General features: G+C 52.7%; 1 protein-coding gene across 1 annotated transcript in view; it reads left to right on the forward strand.

The window, feature by feature from the left end:
* The first annotated feature begins 4,090 nt into the window (after positions 1 to 4,090).
* The window catches only part of VSTM2L (V-set and transmembrane domain containing 2 like), a 39,492-nt gene continuing 19,467 nt past the window's right edge, over positions 4,091 to 24,115 (forward strand). Inside the window, exon 1 of the mRNA XM_069546952.1 lies at positions 4,091 to 4,500. Coding sequence (XP_069403053.1) covers positions 4,380 to 4,500 — 121 coding nt within the window. The 5' untranslated portion in view covers positions 4,091 to 4,379. The remainder of the gene's footprint in view (positions 4,501 to 24,115) is intronic.

The raw sequence follows: 24,115 nt of genomic DNA on the forward strand, positions 1-24,115 counted from the left end.
TGAGTAGATAGGTATTTTTTAATGAGAAGGAAGGTAATAATAGTGGCCTCAGGGGTTGTTGCATAAATTATATGAGAGCATGGGTGTGAATGTGATTTATAAACTGAAAAGTACAGTTTAGGTGCTGCAGAAAATGCAGCCCGGACAGCATGATATTGTGGGAGAGCCCTGAGCTGACAGACAGAAGGGGCTGAGGATCTAGTTCTGCCATGGTTGGCTGTGTGACTCTGAGGAATTCATTCATCATCTCTGGGTCTTAGCTTCCTAAGCTGGGTGGATTGAACTAGATGTGCTTAGGTATTATGCCAGGAGCATCAGCTCTGGAATCAAAATACCACACTCTGCAATTGTCTTGTGAGACATTGGAGAAGATATTTAACCTCTCTGAACACCTGTTCACTTATGTTTAAATAATAATAATAGCCAGCATGTATATGGCTATGTTGGAGAAGGCAATGGCAACCCACTCCAGTACTCTTACCTGGAAAACCCCATGGGCGGAGGAGCCTGGTAGGCTGCAGTCCATGGGGTCGCGAAGAGTCAGACATGACTGAGCAACTTCCCTTTCACTTTTCCCTTTCATGCACTGGAGAAGGAAATGGCAACCCACTCCAGTGTTCTTGCCTCGAGGATCCCAGGGACGGCGGAGCCTCGTGGGCTGCGGTCTATGGGGTCGCACAGAGTCGAACGTGACTGAAGCGGCTTAGCAGCAGCAGCAGCAGCAGCAGCATATGGCTATGTATTTTCTATGTGTTACTATTTACTTTGTGCCAGGCAGTGTTCTTGGAGAAGGAAATGGCAACCCACTCCACTATTCTGGCCTGGAGAGTCCCATGGATGGAGAAGCCTGGTGGGCTACAGTCCATGGGGTGACAAAGAATTGAACATGACTGAGCAACTGAATAATAATAACAGGCAGTGTTCTGAGCTTCCCTGGTGGCTCAGACTGTAAAGAATCTGCCTGCAATGTAGGAGACTCAAGTTTGATTCCTGGGTCGGGACGATCCCCTGCAGAAGGGAATGGCAACCCATTCCAGTGTTCTTGCCTGGAAAACCCCATGGACAGAAGAGCCTGGAGAGCTACAGTCCATGGGGTTGAAGAGAGTCTGACGTGACTGAGCGACTCACACTTTCACTTCCACTTTCACTTTCTTCAGGCAGTGTTCTAACTGCTTTCCATGTAGCAAGTCATTTGACCCTTATGATAACCTTGTGATGGAGGCATTATTGTCTTTATTTTACAGATAAGGAAGCTCAGGCACAGAAAGGCTAAGTAACTTATCTAAAGTCACACAGCTAGTAGGTGGGTGGCAGGATTAAAAACTAGATTCCACACTTAAAATCACACTATTCTACCCTATATGTCTTGGTAGTACAGAGGATTAAGTTGGATAAGTAAACTTGTAGCACAACACTGGGTAAACAGTAATGGGCCAACAGAGGCTCAGAGATTGGGAGAAGCCAGCAGGCATGTCTTCCTGTGAGGGATTCAGACGGGACCTTGGCCAATGGAAGACTCAGCTAGACAGAGGGGAAGGCATGTGTGTAGAGGGAAAACACAGGGAATGGTAAGGACACGGTGATGCTAGCGTGGGTGCAGGGAGGCAGTGCAGAGGGGGGATGGTGCCTGGAGCAGAAGGGAGGCTGAGACCTTGAATGCAAACCAGAGATGTCAGATTCCTCTAATAGACAAGGCCATTGGAGGCTTCTGAGCAGAATCATTACAGCAACAGCCTTTTCAAACTCATTAAATCCCTGGAAATCTGTCCTTGAAGGAACTTCAGGGGTTACGAGATCTAACCCCATCCCAGAGAATCTCCATAGACAGAGGAGCCTGTCCATGGAGTTGCGAAGAGTCGGACACGACTAAGCACAGACTATGAGAAGAAAGGGTGCCTGCAGGTCAGTCAGTGGATAAGGGCAGGGCCGCTGTCCCACTCTGACCTCGTTCCTCTGCAGTCTGAAAGTAGCGTCTCTTGTTTTCTCCTTTCTTCTCTCTCCTCTCTCCCTGTGCCCTTGCCTCTGCCTGCTTCCTTCCAATTTTAAATTTAAGAGGAGAAACCCCTGGGTTTGGGCCCCATTTCTGGCATTCTATTCTCCTGGAGAGGCTCCAGGCTGGGATTAAAAGAGTCCTGGGTTTCAGTCATAGCACCAGCTGCTATGTGATCTTGAAGATTCTCAGCTTCAGGACTTCCCTGGTGGTCCAGTGGCTAAGACTTCACACTCCAAATGCAGGAGGGCAAGGACCAACAGCAACTAAAGCTTCCACATGCCACAACTGCAATGAAGATCAAAGGTCCCGTCTGCCACAGCTAAGACCCAGTGCAGCCAAACAACAAAAGATTCGCCATCTTTATAACGAGGGCAATGGAAACCATTTCACTGGAGGGAGGGTAAAGTGAATTAATGAATGAGGAAACGTTTTCGTAGGGTCCAAGACGCCAGGCCATTCCAGGATAGCCTAAATAAATACTACCTCTGCGTGGGAGGGAAATGATAAGTAAGTTAATCAGGCCAAAAAAAAAAAAAAAAAGCCCTTACTCCAGAGAATATGGACGGGAAGGAGCTAGATGACGACGGGGTTTGTCCGCGGTGCTGAAGGCAGCGCCGCGACACTGGTCCTGTGAATGCTGTCAGTTGTGTAGAAGCAGTATTCGTAATTGCGCGACCCTTCAGGGTGCTGTCCATGGTTTCGAATAAACTGTATTGTTGCTGGAGAACACAGGCCCCAACGGGTGTGTTGTCCGCCATATTATTGGAAAGGGGTATGAGAGAACAAATTAAAGACGGGGGCGAGGAGGAAAGCTGTCCCTCGGGCTCTAACCTTATTCTCAAAGTTGGGGTGATGTCCACAATGCTGGATCCTCCTGTGTGTGTTCTGGAGAGGGCTGTGGGCCTTCTCTGGCTCTGACTCTCATTCGGCGGGGGCGAGGGAGGCAATCAGAAGGTCTGTCCATGGTGCTGAACCCTCCCATCTAAGAGTCCGAGAAGTGCGGTGGGTGAGGTTGAAAACATGGGTGTCGGGGTGGACGCTGTCCTCCTTTAAGGTGCTGAAACCGCGGCGGGTAGGGCTGTGCCCGGAACAATGCCTGATGAAGCACAAGGGATGAGAGTAGGAGAGATCCTGCCCAGGAGGCAGGAACTTGGCCCCAGACTCGCTGAGGTCCTCGGAGAAGCTCCGTCTCTGATTTAACGTGCTTAGTTTTCTTTTAAATGAAGCCACAGGTCCGCCTTATGTCTCAACAGCCCCAGTAAAACAGTCAGAGGAGGAATCGGAGGATCTCCTGGGATTCCTGCTCCTGGAAATGAAAGTGGCTTCGTTCACCACCACCTCTAGGCCCCTCTGTCCAAGGGAGGGAGCCCTGCAGTCCAGAAGGGGGCGATCCAGTCCACTGCACAAGGCTCAGCCTCTCTAAGCTAGAAGGAGACCCAGCAACTGGCCTGCCTTACTTACACCCACTACACGGACATGAAAACTGAGTCCCAAAGAGGGGGACAACATCAGTAATAACTATTGAGCTTCTACCACGAGGGCGGCATTTATGCTTAGCGCTTTACACACACGATTTTGTAATCCTCACCAGGATCCCTGAAGGCAGCTATTTATTCCCACTTCTCAGATGAAGACCTTGAAGCTCAGACTGGGTTAGACACTCGGACACGATCACACAGCCTGCGGCAGGCAGGTCTAACCAGGTCTCCAGTGCCTCAGCCCAGGTTTTCTTCCCACCTCCCCCTCACCTCCATCCACCCACCCGCCCCCACCTGCCTCCCTGACCTCGGCACCGCCCAGCTAGCAAAGTTGAGGAGTCCCTTTTGAGCGCGCTGGGTCTGGTCGATTGGTTTTCCTCTTTATCCCACTGGAGAGCATTTCAGTTCCTGAAACCAGTAGTGTTAAGCTTGGCAGGAATCGGGTCCCTAGGGTGGCTTCCTCCACCCCATCTCGCCCCAACTTGCGCTCTCGGGCCGGGAGAAGTTGCGGGTACCGCTTTAAAAATCCGAGCCTGGGCAAAACTTTGATGATAAATCAAGCGGCAGATCCCTCCGCCGCCGCCGCCTCCTCCTCTGGGCGGGCGGGGGGAGCGCGGGAGGGAGGGGGTGCGGCGGCACTGGCGCCGAGCGGAGTGGCCTTCCGCGGAAGGGAAGAGTCCCGCAGTCGGAGGCGGCCGGCTGGGCGTGCGCTCGCTTCCCGCAGCCGGGGCTGGGCCGGAGCCGGGCGGGGGCCGGAACCGGGGCCCGACCGGGTTCTGCGGGCGAAGGGGCAGCAGCCGCAGCCGGGCAGCCAGGCCGCACCGGGCAGGGGCCGGAGGGCGCGAGGTCTGCGGTCTTCTGAGCCCCGATGTGAGGCGGCGGCGCCCCCTCCGGCCCGAGCGCGCACCATGGGGGCCCCGCTCGCCGTGGCGCTGGGCGCCCTCCACTACCTGGCACTTTTCCTGCAACTCGGCGGCGCCACGCGGCCCGCCGGCCACGCGCCCTGGGACAATCACATCTCCGGCCACGGTGAGTTGGGTCGCCGCCCCCGCGGACTTCCCCACCAAACCCCACCCTGGGCAGCGCGGCTCCGACTTGACCGTCCCCGGACTCGAGCCCGCGGCGCCGGTGGCGGGAGTCCGAGGGGGGGCGCCCCCTGCCGGGTCTGCGGACCGGCCCTGGCTTGCTGGCCACTCCTGCGGACGAGGGTGCACCCCGGGTGGCACCCCCATGCCACTCTCGCGGAGGGCTCCTTTCCCACCCTCTACACTCGCGCGGACACATACACCTTCACGACCAGCCACGGACACACAGCCACACTCGCTGCTTTCTCACACAACTCCTACCCTCATACATCTCCAGACACCTCGGATCGCCCTCACTTCAGTGCCCACTAGACACACAGCAGGCGTGTCCGGAGGGCTCACACCCTGCCAGCTGGCACCCCAGAGCACAACTCTTGCCTGCCCGCCTTCCTGCAGACACAGTGGCAAAATACACACACTTGTGAACACACTTTTCTCACCCACACATCTCTGCCCATCTGCCTTTCCCCTTTGTGGGTTTAACCCTGTAGCTGTCCTTGTCCCTTCCCTCTCCACCTGCCCCACTGGGAAAGGTCTTGGGGGACAGACGAACCCTGCTTCTTGAGAACTGGTAGCCTGGGCTGCAGCCACCCCATCAGGTGGGTGGCATCTTGGCTTGGTGGGAGCCCCTTGAAGACGCTGGAATAGTTGGCATTGCTGCTTCCAGGCGGAGGCGTGGAAGGGAAAGAGGGAAGCCTGGAGCTTTTGTCTGCCTCTAGGGGTGGGCAGGAAGCCCCCTGCCATCCTCCTGTAGGGTCCCCTCTCATCCTCATCTTTGACCCCGGAGGACTGAAAGATGGGACCTCTCAACTCAGCCACCCTGGGAGCTGGGGAGCAAGTGAGCATTCCCAGCACTGGCTGCCAGAGTGTCAGAAGCTCCTTCCAGCCCCAGAGGAGCCCAAGTTGGCAGCAGAGTTGGATTGTCTGAGGCTGGCAGCTGCAGGGGCTCCCCCTGCCTTGGTGAGGTGGACTCCTTCCTGTATGAGGACCAGGGCACAGATGAAAATGGAGAAGCCTCATCCATCCATCTCTTCCCTACAAGGGTTTCCAAGCTGGCCGGGGAGGCTGCAGCACCCATGCTGGGCAATGTATGCCCAGGACTGGGGACAGGTTTGCACAAAGGGCAGAGAACTGGGTGATTTCTTCTGATGGAAAAGAGTAAGGGCTGTGGTGGTAAGAGATCAGAGAAGGCTTTACTGGGGCGTGACGTGTGAGTTGGAATTGCTTGGGAGAGTAAGCCCTTCTCAGGGTCTCTGCTTTTGAGGAACTATGACTCCTTACACCCTTCTTCCTGACCAGGTTAAATAGTAACCACTCTGTGTACCATTTGCACACCGTTCTTATCCCTCATCTAATTTCTACCGACCTGGCTGGAGCAGTGCTAAAATAGGGGAAGGGTTATTTTGATCTTTAGTATACAGATGGGAAAACCAAGGCTCAGAGGTAAAGGGACTCTCCCAAGGTCACACAGAGAGTGAGTGTTTGCACCGAGACTGGCCCCAGAGTCTGTCGGGCAAAGACAGCGCTTTTTCCAGGACATTCATCTCCCTGTCAGGCTCCCTCCCATTCAAGGGAAACTAGGGATTCCTCCTCCCGCTCCCCTCCTGGCTCCGCTCAGATCCTTGGCACGGTTGGAACTCACACTAGGAGAATGTTCCAAAGAAGGGCTTTCCTGAATTTTTGGTCCCGAGAGATGCAAGGAGTGGGGCTCTGAGGTTTACCATCATCCCATCCCTGGGCTGTGGGTGCCACTCTGTCATTCCTGAGGCCCCGAGGTGGCCCCCTCATCGGCAAGCAGGGTTCTCCTCTGTGTGGCAGTCTCCGCCTGCCCCCTGGTGCCAGGCGTGCTTAGGGCACAGCTCTGCCCCCCTGGCTGTAGTGCCCCCACTGCACCCTGGGGAGGTCCAGCAAGGGCCCAGAGGAGGGGCTGGGTAGGAAGGACACAGCACTGGCTGCAGGGGAGCCTGGCTTCTCTTGCTGCCCCACTGTGCAGTTCTGGGCAAGTGAGTCACCCCTCTAGGGCTCTTTCTGTCCCTCAAGAAGCGAGGAGGCTAGACCGCTCTGCAGGGTCCAGACTGCTGGCTCCCAACACTACCAGGTTCAAAGTCACCAAGTGGTTGATGCCAAGGAGCCCCCACCGTTGCCCCTCTGCCGGGCCAGACGCCTAACACCACAGGAAGGGCTCAGAGCCACTCACTTAATCACAAAAAGAAACTGTTATTAATGATAGTGAGACGCGGCGGATAAGTGGGTCATGTCTAATAAGCCGTTTGTGTTCAGGAGGAGAATACCAATTTGATAAAAGCTGTGTGTGCTGAAAAAGCCCAGAAATTGCTGTTTAGCAGATTGGAGCCTGATCGTTCCATTATTCCTGGGCTCTGCGTGTCCTCAGCTGATTCAGGAAATGTGGCTGGCTTAGGGAGGTGTCTCTGTGCCTCGGGTGGGGGTGGGAGGCTGGAAGAGGGGGCTCCCGGGGAGGAGTCCACTGACCCCAACCGCTTGGTGGCTGTTCTCCAGCTCAGTTCCAGCCCAGCCCAGCCCAGCCACCAGGCTAATGCCTTCCACCTGCTCGCCCCGGGGCTTGTCACAGGGAAAGCCCATGGTCAGATGGGTCTGCAAGGACATCGGTCTCACTTCCCACCTCCTGGCTGCCTCCACTCAGCCCACTTCGCAGAGGAGTTTTTAAAGGCATGAGGAGTGATGGGGAGGGGATGGTACCTGTCTTTTAGGGAGACATCGGGAAACAGGAGGCAAGGAAGGTGATTGTCAGTATTTATGCTGAGTAGGTATTCAATGAACGGCAGCTAATTTGATTTTTTCTGATCAGATAGGGTTAGCTCATTGCCCTGAGCACAGTGCAGGTGGGAGGAAAGGGAGCTGACATTTATGAACTTCCTACTGTGTGGTAGGTGCTTCCAAACCCCTGACCAGTGTTTATTCACTAAGGCTGACATCCAACATAGGAGGAAACAAAGGTTAGAGAGGGCCAGTGACTTGCTCAAGGTCACTGAGTCTGTACAGAGAGCTGGGAAGGCCAGCCTACAATGAAAGTGTGTCTGGCAATTCCAAACCTGCCTCCTCCAGCACAGCTGTGAGGCAGGCTTGGCCAGTCGTGTGATGGAACTCCTTCCCCTGCTCATCCCTACCCCAGGGACTCCCTTCCAGCTCCCCGGACAACTGGGAAAGCAGTGGGTTCCACCAAGAGGAACTAGCAGCTCAGAAAGGTGATGAGATCTTGCTGAGGCCATGTGCAAGTTAGAAGCAGGAAGCTGGATTAGACTTCTTCTCCAGGACTCTTCCTAGATTTTATTCACAGGAGGGGTCTGGAAGGCAGGATCTTTTTAATTTTTTTTGGCCATACCACACACAGGATCTTAGTTCTCTGACCAGGGATCAAACCCATGTCCCCTACAGGGAAAGCACAGAGTCCTAACCGCTCGATCACCAGAGAAGTCCCCAGGAGGCAGGATCTTTAATGAGGATCTTTGTGGATCTCCTGCATTGCTAGCACCCAGGGAGTTTGTTACAATGCAGATCCATTGGCCAAAATGATTGTTGAGAGGACCCTGGAATCTGCATTTTAATAAGCTCCCCAGGCCCAGAGTCTTGGAGTCACTGCCTTAAGTATTCACCCAACCTGATGAGACTTGTACGGATGGGAAATTGCCTGGTGCGGGGGGCTGCTGGATTGCCAGCGAGGAAGAGGTCCCTACTGGAATGGGCATGTGGACCCTCAGAGGAGCCCAGAAAGCCCTTCACTGCAGCAAACGTCCATCTTCCCGCCCTCGCCCTGCCACAGACACACACACACACCCCTAGGCCAGCACCTTCAATTATTAATACACCCCAATGCAGACAAGGATCCTGGCTTGGCCGGGCCTTTGTCCATTGAGTGATTCCCTGTCCTGAGGTTTTCTCTGTTGCCAGGAGGGTGCAGCAGGATGCTGCGGGAGGGGGTGGGGGCTGCCAGGCCATTTGGCAAACAGCCCGTGCACTGAAAAATGACCCTGGCTTTCTTGCGTTCCTTCCCGAACTGTTGGTATCTCCCCATCAATAAGCTGGCTAGTTTGGTGGTTGGGAGATGGAGAAAATTGAGTGCTGTCTTCCGAAGGTTATGATGTTAAAAATGTGTTCACCGTTGTCTCGGGTGTTGGTGATTATTCTATCAATTACGCCCGTAAACACTCGCCCTGGGCTGAGGGTTTCCTGGCCTCCTGTGGGGAATTGGCCCTCACAAACAGTTTTCCCCAAGTCCTTCACACCAATTGCTTTTGACACTTTGCCTATCAGCGGCTCCCTCAGCCTTTTCCCCAAGCAAGGGAAGCCGCAGGCGGCCAGCAGGACTGGGAATTCAACTCGCTGCCACCGTGACAGCAGGCATGTTGGGGGAAGTCTCTTGGTGACAAGTAAGTGGGCAGGGTCTGGGGTGCAGGGAGAGTGATCCTTGCCAATCACCAGGGCAGGAGATGGAGCATGTGGAATAAATGAATCACTGAGGCTCAGGCCAAGCCAGCAGGGCCTTTGGGACCATCTTCTACCCATTTCACAAAGGGGAAAACCAAGGCCTTGGGTAAGAGAGTGTGTGCCCAGATTGCCTGGGAGGTTAGTGCTTGGCTTTGGGGATCACCTGACCCACCTCTGTACAAAAGGAGAGTGAGAGGACTTCCCTGGTGGTCCAGAGGTTAAGATTCTGAGCTCCCAGTGCAGAGGGCCTGAGTTCAGTCCCTGGTCAGGGAACTAGATCCCGCTTGCTGCAACCAAGAGTTTGTATGCCACAGTCAAGGGTTCGCATGCCACAACTCAGACCTGGCACAGCCAAATAAATAAATATTTTTTTAAAAAGAGTGAGAATTATATGGAAGCAAACATATATTGTCATGTTAGGGTTTTAAACGGCATTGTCTCATTTGATCCTCATAAGAATCCTAAGGGTAGGGGACTTCCCCTGGCCTGATTGTATTCATGAGGAACCTGAGATTCTATGAGGTTAAAAGGGCTTGCCCACGGTCAGTCACCTAGCAAGTATTGGAGCCCAGATGGGGCCCACGTTTGCAATGCTCTTGTGTCCCAGAGAGGAGGGAGAGGCCCTTGGCCCGTAATGATGACCTCTACATTCCACACCTGAGCTGTGGAGTAGTGAACCTGGCCACCCCCAGACCAGAACCTGCCTTGATGATTTTCTAGCTTCTGTCATAGGCTGAGAAAATCAGATGGGTAAGGAGAGTGGACACATGGTGTGAACAGTGACATCGGCGCCCTTGGGTGAGGTAGGTGTCAGAAAGAAGGGAAAGGGGATGTGAAGCAAGCCTACCTCCTGGTGCTTGGCCATGACCTTGGACTTTAGGGACTGAACCAGCTGTTGAGGGCGTTATGGAAAGGGTGTCTCAGCCCCAAGGGAGTTTGGGCCAGCTGGGCACATGGGGACTGGCATCTGGGCACTCACCACCCCCACTGTAATGACCAGGGCTCCACGGTGGGGGCAGGTCAGAATCCCTCATGTCCTGGTGCCCACCATAATGCCCAGCCCAGGGAGATGGTAGGGAGTGACAGAGTGGATGGCAGGGAGGATAAGGTAGAAGTCTAAGGTTTGAATTTAAACTTCTGTTCATGCCAAGTCAGTGTCATTTTAAACATTCACGTAATTTTAATTTCATAAGAAATCCACGTTATTAGTAGAAAAATCACAAAACCCGAACCCCCTCCTTATCCTTACTGACCACGACATGGGCATCTGGGGTGAGTAAGGCTGATTCCCTCTTGCAGTGGGTAGACTCCTAGGCCCAGCCCCTTGGGGTGCATGTGAGATGCTTCAGCCCTGAGGGTAATGGGGTCCCAGGATGTAGCCTCTTCTCCCAGCCCCCAGTGGGATTCTTCCAATGGAAAAGGGGGCCATGGTCTTGCTAGGGGGATAAATCCACTCCTTTACCAGCTGATGACCCCAGAATTGCTCTGGTACCTGCTGCTGAGAAGAAGGGGGGGTGGGCAGAGGGGCTGCTGCTGCTCCAGGTCCCCCCCCGTTCACTGCTGTGTCCCCTCCCCCTCCTTGAAGCCAGCGGAGGGCTCAGCTCCACCATCCCCTTCTTCAAGAAGACCCCTCTCGGCAAGCTTGGGTCCTACCTGAGAGATGGTTTTAGGCAGAACACAGACAAACCTCTTACATTTTAATAGTTATGCATTTATTTTAATGTGGATTGGAAAAATATAACCAGCACATCAAAACTGCGATTTCACAGATATGATTGCTTAGAATGAGCCTAACAGGGATATTAAAACATAGTTTGTTTATAGAAAAGCAGGATGGATGTAATGGTACAGGTGGTACACAGACGCATTCATGTGTGTGGGTCACCATACTTGGGAGGTGCTGGCCTGCGGGGCACCCCCTCCCACCTCATACTCCTATTCCTCACACTGGGAACTGCTGGCCTAACAGGGGCTGCGAGATCATTCATTCCTTCCTTCCTTCATTCAACAAATATCTCAATAATTGAGAACCTACCATGGAGCAGGCTCTTTTAGCCACTGGGGACATACCAGTGAAGAAGACAGACAGGGCTCTTGCTCAGACAACTAAACTTGTAAAATATATGTAAGAGTAAATTGTGATGAGTTAAGGAGCAGGAATGATGTTCAGCCTGGAGAAGGGCACTCCCTCCTAGGGCAGTGAAGTTACTAAGAGTGAGCTCCCCATCACAGGAGGTATGCAAGCTGGACCAGTTATTAGCTGAGGGTATCACAGAGGAGAAGCCTGCCTTCTTTCCCAAATGAGCAGAGACGGGTGAAGTGGGCAGAAGACAGTGGGTGTGAGCAGTTTAGGGATGGGGCTGGGACAAGGGCTGAGTTGGGCAAGGCTCGCAACACTAAGGAGGCCTGGTCCCACACTGGGGACACGGTGGGGGTGGGGGCCTTCACTCCTCCCAGTGTTGGGAGGTTGGGGTAGAGATTCCTTGAACAGTTCTGCTCCCACTTAAAATGCCAGAATTGGGGCAGGGAGTCAAACCTGGGTTTTTATCCACCTTCCCCCTGCTCGAGCTTCTGGGTGGCTTGGCAGGTCCTTGCCCCTCTCTGGGCCTCATTTTCTCACCTGAACAGTGCCGAGTTCTCCGAAGCTCTAAGCATCTGGAACACCGCCATCTGTATCCTCCCAAGTGCTGTCCTTTGTCCTCCCATCAACAGGTGAGGATGGAGCCGATGGTGGCCTGGCATTCTATCTGGCACCTGGAGCTTAGCTCTCAGTGGCCTTCCGGGCTCTGAACCAAAACACCAGCCAGGGCTCACAGGGGATTTTCTCTGTGCCTGCCCCTTCCCCACCTCCTCTCATCCAGTCCTCGCCTGTCCTGTGCAGAGGGCATTCCCATTTTACAGACAGGACACTGAGGCTTGCGGGGGTGGGCAGTGATGCGACTTGCCTGAGGACATGCAGATGTTAGATGGCTGAGCCAGGCCTGAGCCCAGCTTGCAGCTCTTAACCCACTCAATCTGTCCTCTGCTGGTTGCCAAACCAGCTGGGCTTGTGGGCCGGTGTTTTGTTCCACAGCGTGCCCTGGATTCATGGGATTCTCTCAAGGTCCGTGATGCCAAAAGGCTGAGAAGGCCCAGTCTGGCTGAAAGAGCCCAGGGCTGAGAGTCTAGGGTTCTGGATCCAAGTCTGGCATCATCAGTGGGGAGCGATGGGAGTAGGGTCATGCCTGCCTGGATTTTATGGGGGCTACTGTTTTTGTCTGAGCCTGAGTCTGGAGTGAATGCTCGAGTATTTGTTCACGTGTGGCTGGAGGAGCTGTGGCAGTGGGGAGGAAGGGTCTTGGATGGTCCTTTATCAGACTGGCCTAAGGGGCCAGACAGTTACCCTCTGCCTTTGCATCAGGTCCGGCCTCCCCAGCCCCCTCCAGGAAGGTGCCCTTGGGACGTGAGGTGTGGAGGCTCTGGGAGCATCTGGAAGGTTAGAGCCAGGAGGGGGCCCTCGCTCAGAGCTATCAATTAGGGGGCTGGCAGTGCCCATCGGTGCCACATGCCCACCTGCTTCTCTCCCTCCGAATCTCTTTCTATGGGTTTGTCTCTCTCAATCTCTATCTCCGTCTTTCGACCACTCTCCATCTTTCTTTGTCCCTTTCCCTGTGTCTGCTCCATCTGCTTCCTTCCTCTTCTCATCTTTCCCACCTCAGTCTGCCCTTTCCCTCTGTCTCTCTGTACACACACACACACACACACACTCCTGTCTTCAGGTGACATCTCAGGCTTACACGTGCACGGATTCTGTGTATCACAATGACACCCACACAGAGCAGGCACCCAGGAAATGCCGGTTGAATGAACGAAATGAATAAACGAGTGAATGGCCACACGGGGAAGCTACTGGGGCACTGGGCCTTGTCTAGACTAATGGTCCCTAATTTTTTTGGAGGTCACGATCCTCTTGAGAATTGGACTGGTTGATGAAAACTGGGTTGTTTCCTCAGAAAAATGCCTCATTGTTTGGTCCAGTGTCAGGGGGCTTGTTGAGGGCCCCCAAAGCCCACTTGTGGTCCTCAGGGGAAGCAGCCTTCCTGTCACGGGGCGGGGGGTGGGGGGTAACTGAGGTTCCAGGCTGGCCCCAGGATGCAGGGCTGGCGTGATGCAGAGCCAGACTCTGGAGTACTTCTCCTACCCCCGGGGACTGTTCTGTGTTGTGACCTGAGGTGGCCTCGGAAGAAGCTTCACTCCCTTTCCCCGGCAGGTCGTTGGTGAGTGTCCGCGGGGGTGAGTTTAGGGAGGCATAATGGAGGTCATTCAACCAAAGGTGAGAGCCCCAGAAACAGGGCAGGTGTGCCACAGAGGAGGGAGGTCTCGGGATGGGGGGTTCCCAGTGAGAGTGGTTGCTGTGTCCTGGTGCAGTCAGGGAAGACCTCCTGCGGGCCGTGGGCACCTTCTCTGCCTGTGTCCAGGGACTGTCGGGGCTGAGAGGAGGCTCTAGTGGCCGGCAGGGAGCCCTGCCCAACTGTCTGGGTCTGGCAGGGGCTTCATTTGGAGGGGCCTGCGGGAATACCCGGAAAAGCAGGCTGTGGCTGGAGGTGCTGAGACTAGGCTGGGGAGGGTTGGTTTTGATTTCCAGGGCAGGGGCAGGCCTGGAGGATCTCTGAGTGGTGAACGCACAGGGCGTCGCTGGCCCTGCAGGTTGAAGTGGGGGCGTTAAATAGGCCTTGGAGGCTGGAGGGGCTAATGGAGGAGGAGAGGCTGTTTATGGGAGAGGGGCTGAGTTTCTGGGCTCATAGGATGCGGGGGCTGATTTTTAAGTGCCCACGGATTGTTGGGAATATGGGCTTGAAAGGAGACGGGAGCCGGGTGTCTGGTGTGTGTGTACGTGTGTGTAGAAGTATGCTGGCTTCCTTTCTTGAACACACGAGCTCCTTCCTCCTCAGAACCTTTTCCCGAGTGATCTTCTCCCTTTGGCAGGCTTTCTTCCTTCCCCTCCTGCCTTGCGGTTCTCTGCTTCACAGAGAGGCCCATAACCTCCTGTCAGAGCCCGTCACGGTCACCCCAGCAGGCACCCCAGACGGAGGAAATGGTGGGGCGGAGGGTGGTGGGGGGGAGCTTAGAGAGATGTCCGAGGCCTCACACCGAGTTCAAAGCGAGGGATCAGAGCCCCAAACTTTGTTTCCCTGATCCTGGCATGTTAAGGGCGTCTCTTGGGCTAAGGGGAATCTTAACTGCACCCCCCATTTCTCAGAAACCTCAGGCTTGGTTCCCGGCTGAGGGCAGGGAGGGAGAGAGCAGGCAGTAGGGTGTCTGTTTTGCTTTGTGAGGTTTTAAAAAAATCATTTCCGACCTTAGAGGCGGCAGCAATTACAGCTGGCTCGCTGGGGAGCTGTTTGCCGCCTGTCATCGGCCCCAGGAAAGGGTCCCTAATGGAGGCCCGGCGGCCAGAGCGCACAGTAGTGGAAATAGTGCTCAAAACAAAGGCGCTGATGGTCTCGGGCAGGCAGATGAGAGGGAGGGGTGGACAGGCTGGCTGATGGTGGGGCTCTGGGGGCAGGAGCCCCGAGACTCATCAGCTGGTCTCCTCGTGTCCCCCAGACACCGCAGCAGTGATCACAGAACTCCACGTAGGCACTGGGTGCCCCCAACCCCATCCCAGCTCTGCTGCTTTCTATTAGATCCCCTCCCAGGCAGCGAGAACAGTAAGTACAAAGGCCCTGGGGTAGGGCAGAACCCTTTCAGCTAGGGCTTATTTGCTCCTAGAATAGTCATTGGGCTTAAAACCCTTCTAGGTGAGGGGAAAGGAGGTGGGAGCCTTTGGGAGGCGGGGCTGGAGCAAGACCCCCGACTCCCAGAGAGTCAGCATGAATAGCAGCAGCCAGACATTTACAGGTATGTGTGATCCCCTCGAGTCCCCACAATACCCATTTTACAGATGAGGAAACTGGGCAGAGTTTGGCTGACCTCTGGGAAGTACACTTGGGTTTCAAATCCAGGTCAGCTTGACTCCAGAGCCCACGTGTTTACTTCTGCAGTCTTGGATTTCTCACAGTTGGGCAGGAGTAGCAGGGACTGGGGTGGGGGCAGGAACTGGGTCCCAAGGGGAGCTGAGTTTGACTGGGCCAGCCCCAGCAGAGAGGGCGTGGAGGAGGGGGCAGCATAGCCACTCTGCTCTCTGCCCCTGCCTTCTGGGCATCCCCAGAAGCTCTGCTGCGAAGCGTCCCTGGGCGTGCTGCCTCAGTTTCTCTCCTCCTATTGATCTCTGCACCTGACTTTCAGGTGCCCCCATCTCTGCCGCTCTCTTGCTCTGTCCTGCCTGGTCCTGGCCTCTCTCGCTCCACTCTGGGTGCTTCCAGACTTTTTTTTCCCCCTTCTTGGTGGATCTGGGGAAGCTTCTCTCTGGGGCCCTGGGGTTACCTCTCATTCTATGGCTGATGCAGCCTCCCTGTGCTTCCTCCATCCACACTCCCTGCAATCTGTGACAAGCATTAAGGATGGGTACGTGCCTGGACTTTGAGCTCAGACACTCGGGCTCAAATCCTGGCCCCTCCTCCCCCGCCAACCTCTCTGAGCCTCACTAGCCATCAGTGCAGTGGGTGGCTCACCCCACCAGCTTTGCAGGATGTGCAGGTGAGCATGGAAAGAAATGGTACCTGCACAGCCATTAGCCTTCATCCCATCCCTGGCTCCCTGCATGTCCCCACACTTGGTTTCTCCCTCTCAAGCCCTTTCATCCCCTGTGGCCTAGATGTGTGGAAAGAGGAGGCGGGAATTCCACTGGGGAAACCTGCTTAACTTCCACAATCCTGCAAGTGCCAGAACATTTCCACTCTCCTCAAATCTCCCCAGATTTGTAATTCCATGGCTGTCTCCTTCAATATGCGCTGGTGGCCTTGGGAGGCACCCTGCCCCCAGCCTGCCAGCCCTGCTGTGTGGGGGCTGCCTGGCAGGTGACCTGGGCAAGTCCCCACCCTCTCTGTGCTTCAGTTTCTTCATCGGACAGTGGCTGCGTCCCAGGTTGTGCTAGTGATTCTGTGAGATATTTCATTAAAGAAACAACTCTATAAAAAGGAATGAAATCTGATAATATGCTACAATATGGACAAACCTCAAAAACATTATGCTGAGTGAAAAAAGCATGTCCCCAAAGACCACGTATTCTATTATTCCATTTATGTGAAATATCCAGAATAGGCAAATCCATAGAGACAGAAGGCAGATTGGTGGTTGCCAGGGCCTGGGGGGAAGGGGAGTGACTGCTCAGTGGGAGGATGAAAATGCTGTGGGACTAAATAGACATGGTGGTCTCACAACTTGGTGACTGTACTCAATGCCCTTGACGTGTACACTTTAAAATGGTTAATTTTATGTTATTTGAATTTCACTTCAGTTACCGCTAAATAAATAAATAAATAAAAAGGAAACATTTTTATAAGCACATACTTGGAGTCAGACACTCACTTTATAAAAACGCTAATGGATTTAATCCTTACAACAAGGGCATAGATGTAAACAACAGCTGATTCCCTTTGCTGTATAGCAGAAACTAACCACATCAGCAACTACAAGAAAAATTAATTTTAAAAAATCCTTACATCAGCCTCTGAAGTGGTTGTTATTATTATCCCCATTTTACAGATGGGGAAACCGAGGCACATTGTTAGCAGTCTGAATTGTTATTGGGTGGGCAATCAGCTGGGGCTGGGCAGGGACCCCACTTAGGTCAATGTGTTAGTGTGTCCCTAGAAGTCAGCAGTGAGTGGATGAGGCCCTACAGTGTCCAGAACACCAAAACAGACTCTTCACCTGCACAGTTCATGTAATCCTCAAAATAAGCCTTTAACCAATGACACGTGGGAACCAAAGCCCAGAGAAGTGAAGCTACTTACACAGTCTCACACAGCAAGAAAGAGTGGAGCCACATCTTAGGGAGGGGGGCTGGTGTGGCAATAATACAGGCTCTGGAGTTTCCTGGAACTTGGGTTCACATCCTTGCCCTACCATTTACTGGATCTGTGCTTTGTGATACACAGTCCTCTGTCCCTGAGTGTTAGATTTTTTTACCTGTGAAAAACCATAAGATTGTTGTGAGGATTATGGATTGTGCCCTGCACTGGGCTTGGACTCATGAAAAGGGGTCTGTTATATGGATGAAAAGGCATCTACATCTGTAAATCCTGGACTTCACCTGCCCCCAGTCCCTCTTTTTCCTCTGGGTCCTCTGCCCCTTTTGCCAACACATCAGCCCTCCAGTGCGCAGAGCATGGTCTGAAGAGCCTGAGGCTGCAAAGATGAAGGCAGCCTCCGATTGGATGGGATGGAGGTCCTTGACAAGGGGTTCGCCTCATGCCTCAGAGTAAACAGCTCCCCACCAAGGGCAACATTTCTTTGATGTCTCCTGTTTCATCCAAAATGCATGAGTTCTGTGTTCCATGCCATAATATATTCATGTTTATTTTAATACAAAAGTAACGTTCCCATTCGTGGGGGCAGCGGAGGGGTGGGAAGGAAACTGATGCCTCAGAAAGTCACTTCCAAAGCCTCAGTACAGCCAGAAGGGAGCCCTCCATTCATTTCTTTGGTCATTCCTTCCACGAGCACGCATTCAGTCCTCCTCGTTCCTGAAATTGATGTTAGTCCTCCCCACATGCAAGACACAGGGAACGTTCTGGCAAATCAGACAAGATGCTGCGCTATATAGGTGAGTGGGAAAGCTTTCAGGTCTATGGGCCAGAGCGGGCAAGGTCTCGGAGGTGCCAACTAAAGATGAATCGTGGGACTGGGCCAGTGGCCAAAACAGCCAGAGCTGGTGACAGCGGTGGAGGTGGCTGCCCACTGACGGGCACACGTCAGCTGGACCTGCACCCCAAGCCCTTCTGATCCAGAAGGAAGTCTCTTCCCGAAGCCGCTCCGAATTTAACACCCATCTCTCACCCGTCTCCCCTGTTAATGAGAGGAGACGGGGACGGAGGCTCGTAGCCTTCAGCAGGCAACCTTCTCTGGCTAGAATTTACGAACGCTGTTTGGTTTTCATAGTGCTTATTTTTACTGTTACCCTCTCTTTATGGCAAGTGATGCTGATTTTCCGTTTATGGCAGTAATAAAAGTCTCCTTTTAAGTGGAATTTATTTAAGTAAAAAAGAGACAGTTGCTTTGAAAATAAATATTAAGTAAATAATAGTGCAGGTGGTACAGGGAACCTGCAGAAATGGTAAAGTAGACCCCAAAAGGTTGGACTTGCAGAACTCTCTTTCCTACACCTTTTCTGGCCCCTGAGCACCCTGGCTATGCAAATCCCATCAATGTTCAAGTCCAATCCTATCCCCTCTTCCCTCCCAGAAGCCTTTCCTCTCCAAGGACGTGCATCTCCATCCAGAGCCTCTGCACACACCTTGTGTGCCATACGTCTCTGCAGGGCCCTAGGATCCCTGGCTCTGTGAATGGTGCACACCCTGAGCAACCGTACATGCCGATCCAGGCTCAGTCCCAGCTCTAGTTACCCAGTCCCAACCAATAGTTACTGGTCTGTGTGTTTGTAGCTCCTGCAGAATGTGTGCCCCTTGAGGATCAGGGCCTGGCCTGAGCATCTTGGGAAGCCCAGCACAGGGACTGGCCCAGAGGAGGCATCTATGAAAGCTGATCTCTCATTTCTTCTGCAGGGAGGACTTGAGTCCCTCCCACATGCCCAGGCCCCCATCATCCCAAGAAGGCACATTCAGTTCCTCAAACTTTTGTACAAAATGCACTCCTTGTCACTTCTTTTAATTATTATTATTAATTTATTTGGTTGCGCCGAGTCTCAGTTGCAGCATTAAGGATCTTTTCATTGATGCCTGTGAGATCTAGTCCCTGAGCAAGGAGGAGCATAAACTCTTAGCCACTGGACTACCAGTGAACTAGCCTCTCCACTTCTTGAGAAGAGGACCCCTGTCCACTCCAAGATGAAAGAGCCTCTGTGACCTCGATCCCTCTTGCTGCAGGCCACCTGCCCGAGGTGGGGGGCTGACCAGGAGGAAACGGAACCCTTGGGTGCCCCCCCCACCCCAGGCCCATCCCAGAGCAGACACCTCACACCCATCCCTGCCAGGCTTCTTATTCCCTGGAGGCTTTTTCATCCCACTTCTTTAGGTTTTCCTCTTATGGACATTTTATATCCCCTGATTTCAGGAGCTCCGTGAGAGTCTCGTGTGAGATGGAGCTTCCCAAACAACATTCCCTCTGCAGTCCTTTTCCGTGTTCTGCCTCCCAGTGGGGAGTTCAGGAGGCTCTGGGCTTTTCTGACCCCATGTCACGCGCCCTTTCAGCCCCAGCGCTCTGCTGAGCTGGTCACCAAGCAGGCTTTCTGGAAATGGCCCCCAGTGACTCTCACTTTCTAGAGCTGCAAGAGGACAGCGGGTGAGAGAGGACACAGATTTGGGTTGGGAAATTCCACAGTCAGCCTTGGGATTGAAATCTGACTTTGCATCCTTAGCTGTGGAGCCTGGGTAGCTCCCTGTGTGAGGCTGATAATAAATAGCATCAAGTAGCTCAGTCAGTAAAGTATCTGCCTGCAATGTGGGAGACTTGGGTTCAATTCCTGGGTCGGGAAGTTCCCCTGGAGAAAGAAATGGCAACCCACTCCAGTATTCTTGCCTGGAGAATCCCATGGACGGAGGAGCCTGACAGGCGGTATAGTTCATGGGATCGCAAGAGTCGGACACCACTTAATGCTATCTTTCTTTCCTTTTTCTCTGGGAGAATGAAGTGGGGTCCTGTTTACAGTGTCTGCCACATAGAGGGGTTCCCTTCAACACCAGGGCAGGGGACTGTCCCCAGTGGCCCCCAGGTTATCTGAGCCTCAGTTTCCCCACTTGTAATAAAGAGACAGTGACCCCTTGCCCAGCAGGTCGCTGTGAGGATTATTGGGAACATGCATCTCAACTTTCTGGCTCCTAGTGGGCCTCCAGTCAGAAGGTCACTCCACAAGGTTGATGGTCCTTGGGCCTCAAGGGCAGGTGAGCTGAGGGCCCTTCTTGGAGCTTCAGCCTTCCATTATTGGCCTGTTCACTCTTGGTCACATTTCACATGACAACTTGCTGCATCATCACGGGGAGCCTCCAGCTTGCCTGTCAATTTTCTGGGAAGCCCCTTGGCTGGACCCAGTGGTCCAGACTGGGCTTGGGCATTGGTGGTCATGAGGGCCAGTGGGAGGAAGGGTGGGTCTGGGGGGTCCCTGACTCAGGACCTCCCTGGTTGCCTGTGTCCATACATCTGTGCTCGTGGGTGCTATCCCGCCAAACACTAATCTGGCACATAGTAGATGCCCAGTAAATGTTGGGTGGGTGAATGATGGGATGTACGTCTCATTTTTTTCTTTCAAGTTTCTAACTTAAGTCTCTTAAGTTTTTGTCTAACCTTCCTTTCTCACTTCATTCAGCACATGCCCAGCAGTACCGCCTGCGTGCCTTCTCTATCCTGGGCAACACGGAGCCCTGCCCTGGGGGAGCTTCCAGTCTAGGGGAGACACTGACACCCTGATTAATACCTGCCATATAACACAGGCCAGTGGGGCAGCAAATGGAGGACTCAGAGACCATCGGGAGCATCAAGGAGGGCTTCTGCCTAGCCCAAGGAGAAAGGGCATCTCCAGGCAGAGGGCCAGTTTTGAGCAGGGATTCCAGGAACCATGCAAGGTTGGGCCCCGAGGGAGATACGCACACATGGCCCAAAGGCAGGAGGGGCTGAACTGGGTTCTGGGAGGGGCCAGAGCTAGAGGCTTCTGGGTGCTCAACCTGGGAGTCTGACTTTGACCCTGAGAGCTGGAAGTTTCTCAATGGGGCATCCCAAGCATGAGTACCTTTGGGAGCTCCCTGTTCATCCTCCAGGGCAGGGAGGATGGGATCCTTTCTCGGTCTTTCTTTTTTTTTTTTTGAAACAAATACTTTTTTATTATATTTTCATGCCAATTTTACTCACATTCAAGATTTATAGATTAAATAAAATTAGAAAAACACTTGGAATAAAAATACAAATACATTTAAGAATTAAAGATTTTATTTTATTTTTTGGGGGGGGTTATTTTTTTTTTATTAGTTTTTTATTTTTTAAATTTTAAAATCTTTAATTCTTACATGCGTTCCTTTCTCGGTCTTTCACCCGAGCTGCTGCATATGTTCTGTGTGAGAGCAGAGTGTTCATTGAACACCTACTATGTGTCTGGCATCGTTCTAGCTGGCAGGGTGCAGCAGTCAACAAAACAGACCAAAATCTCCTGCCTTTGAGGGGCTTACACCCTGGGTGGAAGAGGGACAGTACATGAGAGATGCTAAGTGAGAATATATTAGTAAGCAGTAAGGAAAAATATGAGGGAGAAGAGGCCAGGGACAATACAAGAGGTGACATCTGAGCAAAGACGAAAGAAGTGAGAGGCCCCCATGGATACGGGGGCAGGGGAGTCTTCTAGACACAAGCGCAGGGAAATTTTTGTTGATGAAAACCATTGTGGCAGAGCTGGGAAGCCACAGGAGGTGGTAGGGCTTTTTTAAAAACAATTGTAAAATAGTCAAAATGTAAAATTTACCATTTCAACTATTTCTAAGTGTACAGTTCAGTGGCATCAAATATATTCAGATTACTGTGACCATCACCACTATCCACTTACGTAAATGTTTCATCATCCCAAAGTGAAACTATAGCCATTAAACAGTGATGCCCCAGCCTACCTCCCCCAGCTCCAACAGCCACCATTCTGCTTTCTATGAGTCTGACTACTCTAGAAATTTCATGGAAGTGGAATCATACAGTATTTGTCTTCTTATGACTGGCTCATTTCACTTAGCCTAATGTCCTCAGGGTTCTTCCTTGTTGGAGCAGATATCAGAATCTCCTCTTTTAAGACTATAACATTCCATTGTATGGAGGGACCACATCCTGCTTATCCATTCATCACTGGAGGTTTTAAGCAAGTAGGACCGATTTTTCCCTGCAGGAGATTGGATCTGGGACAGAGATGACCTCAGGACCCCAGGGGCCGCACTAGTTCTCTCTGCTCTGCCCCCTTCGTGTCTCTTTAGCTCCAGCTCTGCCTTGGTTCCCCTGACAAGGAGCTGCCCCTGCCACCAGTCTCCCGGGGGAGTACTAGCTCCAGCAAAGATTGATGGGTGGGCTGGGGACCAGTCCCTGCAGGCTTTCTGGAAGAGGCAGCCTTAGTCCAGAAACGTGAAGACTGGAAAGGCAGAGAGGGTTGTGCAGAGGGAGACCTGGGGCTGGACCAGAGTGTCTGGGATGAGGAACCTGAGCTCAGAGATGGAGGGACATGGGGACTGGGCTAGGGTTGCCTGGGTCAACACGCCTCCTTGGGACCTGCATGAATCCCCCTGGCTTCGCAGGGATGGATGTTGGAAGGAGAGTACAGGACTGATGGATGAGGGGTGTCATGGTCCAGGTGTGAGTGAAATACAGATGTTGCCTCCACTGCATAATCTGATGAAGCTAAAGGAAGCATCTTTAAACATCTTCCTGGAGATGGTAGGATTTTGAGCTAGAAACTGAGAGAAGGGATTGCTTTTTCTTAAGCACCTACTACGTGCCAGGCATGAGGCATATGTTGCCTTGTGCAACCCTCTCTTTATCCTCTCATTCTTCCCTTTTTTCAGCTAAAGAAATGGAAGCTCAGAGAGGTAAAGGGGCTTGTCCAGGTTGAACAGATAGGGAGGGACTCAAGGAAACAGGATTCAGATCCATGCCAGAGGCCAAGTGCTAGATGTCTGTACTGAACCAGGGCGTGAAAGGTTGGGAAGGAGGTCACGGTCCCACTCCTTAAGGGCAGATGAGACCTTCCAAATCATCTCCTGCCTTTTCCAGAAGCCAAACTCGGTGACTCCCGCTGTAGCCACAAGCTGTTTCCTGCCAATGATGCCCGATAACCAGGCCTGGGGTTAATTAATACATCGCTCCCCCAATTAAAAGCAGAAAGGAAGGAGATGTTGCATTCAATCAAGCCCCTTTCTCCTCCTGCTGAATCCTAATTTGTGGACAGCGGTTTTAATTGTCTTCCCAGCGAGCCCAGCCCTGCTCAGGGCCCTGGGGCTGGAGAGGACAATCCTATCCTTCTCAAACACCTATGATTATACCAGCCTCCCTGGCTGGGAGGAGTTACCTGAACAGGGAGGGGTGGGAGGAAGTCAAAGAGGAAAGAGGAATAGAATGTCCCAAACTCAGCAAGGATGCTGAGGTAGGGGAGGGGTCTGAGAGGCTAGAGGGAAGGAGGTGGTGGGGTGAGGGGACTGGGAAGAGGGTTATAGGAGCATGGTCTAGAAGTTATGGGCTGCCACTCCTGAGTCCTCTAGAGCTGGGTTCATACACAACCACTGACTCTGGGGCCTTGGGCAAGTCACTTAACAACCCTTCTGAGCCTCAGTTTCCCCATCTGAAAAATGGGGATGATAATGATCACACCTCCCCCGTAGCATCCTGATGGGAGCATGAGAAAAGGTGTGTAAAGAGCTTGGCAGAGGGCCTTATTAGAGACGATGATCTCTAACAAATATGGAATACTAACAAGCACTCCATATTTGTCAGAGATCATCATCGTCATCATCAAAATTAAGATGGATCACCTTCTGGTCTCTGGTGCTGATGCTGAGTCCTCATCACAGAATTAGCAGAGGGAGCAAGAACCTCTTGACAACTGGAGCCGCCCACCTTCAGTGGAGGCAGGAGGAGCTGAGCTCCCTGTCTCTGGAGGTGTGCAAATGGGACACAGAAGTGTGGAATCTGGTGGCTGAACTTGACCTGATAATTCAGACCAAATTCTGATGGGAGCTGATAGACTCCCAGGGTCTTGGTCACGCCTGCTGGTCAGACCCTAAGTTCAAAATCCAGCTCTGTATATATCTTGGACAAATGATGTCACCTTTCTGAGCCTCACTTTCCTCATCTGTCAAATGGGAGTGAATGGATTAGAAACTGTTAGAGACAATGTCAGCATCATGCTGGTAGATGCTCCTTAAAAGGGGTGATTATTATTATCATTTAAACAAAGCTCTGTGGGTTTCCCCTCCTCCCTCCTGGGTCCACACTATCCTTCTCCACCTCTGCTTATTGGTATTCACCCCTCCTTCAGGGCA

The sequence above is a fragment of the Ovis canadensis genome, chromosome 13 (genome assembly GCF_042477335.2).
Source record: "Ovis canadensis isolate MfBH-ARS-UI-01 breed Bighorn chromosome 13, ARS-UI_OviCan_v2, whole genome shotgun sequence".
NCBI lineage: Eukaryota > Metazoa > Chordata > Mammalia > Artiodactyla > Bovidae > Ovis > Ovis canadensis.